The 5,123-nt window shown below is 67.5% G+C and overlaps 1 protein-coding gene across 1 annotated transcript in view; it reads left to right on the top strand.

Moving 5' to 3' along the window:
• The window catches only part of CARD9 (caspase recruitment domain family member 9), a 7,402-nt gene extending 2,316 nt beyond the window's left edge, over positions 1-5,086 (top strand). Inside the window, exons 4-11 of the mRNA XM_029921012.1 lie at positions 8-44; positions 194-706; positions 2,152-2,343; positions 2,631-2,672; positions 2,874-2,919; positions 4,158-4,234; positions 4,649-4,725; positions 4,824-5,086. Of these exons, the coding sequence (XP_029776872.1) occupies positions 8-44; positions 194-706; positions 2,152-2,343; positions 2,631-2,672; positions 2,874-2,919; positions 4,158-4,234; positions 4,649-4,725; positions 4,824-4,923 (1,084 nt within the window). The 3' untranslated portion in view covers positions 4,924-5,086. The remainder of the gene's footprint in view (positions 1-7; positions 45-193; positions 707-2,151; positions 2,344-2,630; positions 2,673-2,873; positions 2,920-4,157; positions 4,235-4,648; positions 4,726-4,823) is intronic.
• The last annotated feature ends 37 nt before the right edge of the window (positions 5,087-5,123 follow it).

Genomic DNA, 5,123 nt, shown 5'->3' with positions numbered 1-5,123 from the left:
CAGGTAGGGGCGTGCGGGCGCTGGGGCCCCGGGCGGGTGAGAAGGTACGCGTGGGAGCTGGGCCCTGGCCGGTGCGGGGTGCACACAGGCGCCGGGGGCCCCGGGCGGGTGGGGCCCGGCAGGATGCTGGTGCGGAGAGCAGGGCCCGCTGAAGCCCCGCCGCTTCCCCGCCCTCTGCCCTTCCCTGCCCCAGGAGGGAAAGCCGGACGAGAGCAGCCCGTACATCCAGGTGCTGGAGGAGGACTGGAGGCAGGCGCTGCGGGAGAACCAGGAGAAAGCCAGCACCATCCTGTCCCTGCGCAAGGATCTGCGACAGAGCGAGGCCCTGCATACCCGGGTACGGCGGCGGGGATCGGCTGGGCGGCCGGGGGGACTGCCCCTCGCCCACACAGCGCCTAGATGCAGGCGCCCACTCAGTGCACAGCCCCCCTACCTACCGCCTTCCCTGGGGCAGAGGCACAGGGGCCTGGCCGCCTCTCCCCACCCGCAGGCCCACAACCCCAGACCAGTCTGGAAGCTGAGGGCCGGCAGGGGCCAGGCCGGGTGGCGGGCGGTGGGGGCTAGCGGCTGGCTCCCGCAGTGCGCGGAGGAGAAGGAGGTGTTCGAGCTGCAGTGCCTGGCCCTGCGGAAGGACTGCAAGATGTACAAGGACCGCATCGAGGCCATCCTGCAGCAGATGGAGGAGGTGGCCGTCGAGAGGGACCAGGTAAGTGCCACCCCCCCACCCCCACCCCAGAAACACCTGGGGGCCAGGGCGTGGCAGGGCCACTCCCAGGTCGTGTGGCCTCCAGGGCAGAAGCCTTTGGGGGAGGGCAGTTGTCTTTTTCCTTTTTATGCGGTTTATTTATTTGGAGAGAGCGTGAGTGGGGGAGGGGCAGACAGGGGGAGAGAATCCCAAGCAGGCGCCGTGCCAGCAGCGCAGGGCCCGATGCGGGGCTCAAACCCACGAACCATGAGATCGTGGCTTGAGCCGAAATCAAGAGTGGATGCCTGACCGACTGAGCCCCCAGGCGCTCCGATGTCGGGGTGCTTTTAAACAAACCAGCATGTGCTTGTTGGAAACCGTGAGCGCAGCGAGGTGACCCCCTCCCACCGCCACCCGCCTGCTGCCGGGAGCCCGTGCTCCACGGCGGTTGTACCTTCAGGTTCTGTTCGATGTACATATAGTTCCATTTTTGTCTTAACGAAAATGGAAACTATCGTGATTGACAAATAGCTTTTTTAAGTTAAAACCCGTGGGCACCTTGGCCGGCCACACTCCTGGGGACGGGACGTGTGGGGCTGCGTCCCCTTCACTGCCTCCTGCCACCTTCCCATCACGTCATCGGGGGTCCTTTCTAATCAGCTACGCCCAGTGCTCTGGTGACATTCTGAAGGGTGTCGGGAGCCCTCGCCCTGCAGTCCCACGGGAGACAGGTCCTGAGGGGAGGGCAGTGATGCCGAGAGAGCTCGGGGCCCGGGGGCCAGACTCCGTGGGAGGCAGGGGAGTCCAGCTCACGGCGGGGCTGCAGGAGCAGGGCACGGGAGGGTACAGCTCCGCAGCCGCCGCCGGAGACGGGTTCTCGCGGGTCGGTCCTAAGCTGGACGCGGGGAGGGAGATGCAGGCAGACCTCGGTGATCCATCCCGTGCTGGCCGTTGGGGGCCGACCATTCCAGGGGACGTGGTTTAGCTTCCTGGATGTTTGCCACAGGCCGCAGCCCGTAGTGACTCCAGTGGGTGCCCCCCGGGCCGGTCACTGGGTGTCGGGCAGGCTCCTGAGCTGGCCGCTGCGGGGTTCCTCAGAGCCGTGTCCTTGGGTGCGGTCTGGCCGTCGTGAGTTTGTATGTGTGGCGTGTCCCCCCCGGAGGGACGGGCGCGATACAGCACGTGACGGCCACTAGAGCCGTGTTCTGGATCCCAAGTCACGCCAAACCGGTGAAAGCCGTGCGAGGGGCAGAAGCGTGTGCTGGGCGTGCGCATGGGGGAGTCGTGGAGGGCACGGGGCTGGCAGGGACTGCTCTGGGGTGGGGGCTGCAGGTGCTAGCTTTCCTGAGCCCTCCCCACCACCGTGAGCCTCTGTCACCTGTGCCATCCCTCAAGCCTAACCTGCCTCGCTGAGAGGCGGGGACCTGACTGGGAACTCCCGCACTTGCCCCGCCCCCTCCGCCCAGGCCATCGCCACGCGGGAGGAGCTGCACGCACAGCACGCGCGGAGCCTGCAGGAGAAGGACGCGCTGCGGAAGCAGGTCCGGGAGCTGGCGGAGAAGGCGGACGAGCTGCAGCTGCAGCTGTTCCAGAGCGAGGGCCAGCTGCTGGCCCTGGAGGGCAGGCTCAGGCGGCAGCAGCTTGAGACGCTGGTGCTGGTGGGTCTCCCGGGTGCCGGGGCCAGGCCGTCCCGAGCCCCCTCCGTCCTCTGCAAGGGCCTCCTCTTGGCGGGGTGCAGGGTGTGGCACAGCTCAGGGTCTGGCAGGCCGCTCTGGGTGGCAGGAGAGGGAGGGAGAGGTGTTTTGAGAAGGGTCCCCAGCCGGCCGTGGCCTGGAAAGGGACCGCCCTGGAGGACAGGGGCTGGCTTGGGGCCCCTCACCACGCCCCACACTACCCTGTGGCTTTCCCCACATCCTGTTGATGGCCTCCTCCTCTGTGACCACAGAGCTCTGACCTGGAGGACAGCTCACCCAGGAACTCCCAGGACGTGAGTGTGACCCTCAGGGTGGGCCCCGGGCCGCAGGCTCTGCCAGACCAGGGTCCCCTGTGGGAGCCGGGCCAGCGCTCTCCTCCCGGCCTTAGCAGGGCCCAGAGCCCTCCTGCCAGGTTGCCAAGAACCAGCACGGCAGGGGCCGTGGGTCCTGGGAGGGGGGCCATCTAACTGAATGCCCGTCTCTCTCCCTGAAAGCTCTCGCTCCCCCCGGACCTGGAGGCCGCCCAGCTGTCAGACAAAGGTGAGGACGGGAGTGGCCTCTCATGGACAAGGCTGGCCCAGCGCTCCTCATCGCCCTGAGCTGGCACCAGTCCTGACCCTGGGCGCGCACAGCCCCGTTCACTGATCTTTCACAAGCCTACCTTACAGATGGGGACATTGAGGCTCGGAGGAATGAGGAGCCCTCCGGGCCCCCCAGTGAGCAGACAAGAGCCCATGTGCAGGGCCCATGCCCATCTCCGATTTTGAGAGCGGGTCCCTCCATCGGAGCCCACTCTGGGTCTGGGAATGGGGAGTGGAGGCATCCTGCTCTCCCCTGCACCTTCCTGGGTGGGGGCGGGGGGAAGCCCCATGTAGGAGGTGCAGAGCGGGCAAGGCGGGCCAGCCCAGGGAGGGGCACAGGTGCAGCAGGGAGATGGCCTGGAGGGGTGAGGAGGGGTGGAGGTATTCGCTCTCAATGTAGCTGTCTGAGGGGAGATGGGAGGGGCCGCTTCAGAGGTGGTGCAGGAGGCCAGATGGATGTCCTCAGCATCAGGCCGGCCGACGGCCTCCCAGGAAGACAAAAGAGGCACAGCCAGTGCAGAAGTGAGGTAGCGAGGCAGCCTAGCGCTGCCCGGGGGCCTGAACTTCCGGCCACGGAGCCGGTCCCAACCTGGGCACAGGCAGTCAGGGTCCAGCAGGCACTGAGGGTTAGGTAGAGGCCCGGGAGCCCCAACCCAGGAGTGGCATGGCTCCCTGAAAGAGGCAGGACAGGCTTCAGGGTCAGAGGCTGAGGAGGGGAAGGTGCCAGCCCCAGGGAGAGACCAGGGTCTGGCCCCTCCCCCTGTGATGTTGCTCAGACTGGACGTCCAGCCTCCCATCATGGCCCATCAGGGGAAGCGGCCCATCAGAGCACTTTCTGTTCGAGGGTCCTGAGCCCTGGGCCTGTCCAGGCCCTGACGAACTCTGAGCAGCCTGGAATGTTCTGTTCCCAGCTGGTGCGGTGCCCCAGCCCAGGAGGAGCAGGATGGTGGGGCAGCGCCTGGTATGCTCCCAGCAGCCTCTACCTGCCTGGAGGGAGTCAGGAGTGTGGAGTGGCATCTCTGAGCCCCAGTCCCCTTGTCTACACAATGGGAGGCCTCTAGCGGTCCAAGTGCAGACCCAGGAGACAGTGCAGCACTGGCCCAGCAGCAGCAGGGGTAGGCAGGTGGCCTGCAGTGACCATACTACGCACGGTCCCAGCAGCTGGGTAGGACCCACAGGCCTAACTCTCCATTCCAGGTGGCCCCGCCCACAGGGACGGCCCACAGCAGCCCTTCGAGGCTCTGCAGGAGGAGTCGCTTCCACTGACCCCCAACGTAAGGCCCTAGGGTGCGCCTGACATGGGCCTCAGTGTGACGGAGCCCAGGGAGGGTGACCGCTCAACATGGAGGCCTGGGGATGATCGCATGGGCCTCTCTGCCCAGTGGGCTGTTGGGGTGCGCTGTTGGGAACAGGAAGCCGAGTCCCCCCTTCCCGGACGAAGCAGCCCGGCTGGGCCAGGGCGTGGCGGCCCCAGAAAGCCTGCCTTGTGTGCCCCGCGCTGGGTGGGAGCAGGTGGCTCCCGACACTGTTCGTGTAGCAGGGACGCCGGCTTGGAGCTCGGGCCAGGCTGGCTCTGTGGTCCAGGTCTACACCGCACTCCCTCACGCGAGCGCTGAGTTGGGCGGGGGCTTGGAGGTCGCAGGGTCGGGGCGGGGTCCCCGAGAGCCTGAGCCGTGGTCCTCCCCCAGAACGCCGGTCTGGGCGGCGGCGAGCCCCCGGAAAAGGAGCGGCGGCGCCTCAAGGAGAGCTTCGAGAACTACCGCAGGTGCGCCTCCCGGGCGGTGGGCGGCCCCAGGCGGGCTCGGGGAAGGCTGGCAGGGGAGGGGGCGCCGCGGCCCTGCGGACACCCGCTTGTCCCCGCAGGAAGCGCGCCCTCAGGAAGCTGCAGCACGCCTCGAGGCAGGGGGAGGCGGACTGGGAGAACACCACAGGCAGCGACAACACCGACACGGAGGGCTCCTAGCCAGCCTGGCGCGCGCGGAGGACGGGACGCCAAGCCCGAGGGCCGCAGGCACGCCGGCGCCCACGCACCGTGACTTGCCGCGGTGTGTGCCAGCAGTGCGATGCAGACGCGTGCAGCGGTGTCAGAAATGTAGTTCCATAAATAAAAGACCGCTGTCCCCGCACCGCCGCCTCTGGTGGCTTCGCTCCCGCGTGTACCTC

The sequence above is a fragment of the Suricata suricatta genome, chromosome 13, assembly GCF_006229205.1.
Source record: "Suricata suricatta isolate VVHF042 chromosome 13, meerkat_22Aug2017_6uvM2_HiC, whole genome shotgun sequence".
Lineage (NCBI taxonomy): Eukaryota > Metazoa > Chordata > Mammalia > Carnivora > Herpestidae > Suricata > Suricata suricatta.
Note: the sequence above shows the minus strand (reverse complement) of the source record. Positions and strands in the feature narration are given on the sequence as shown.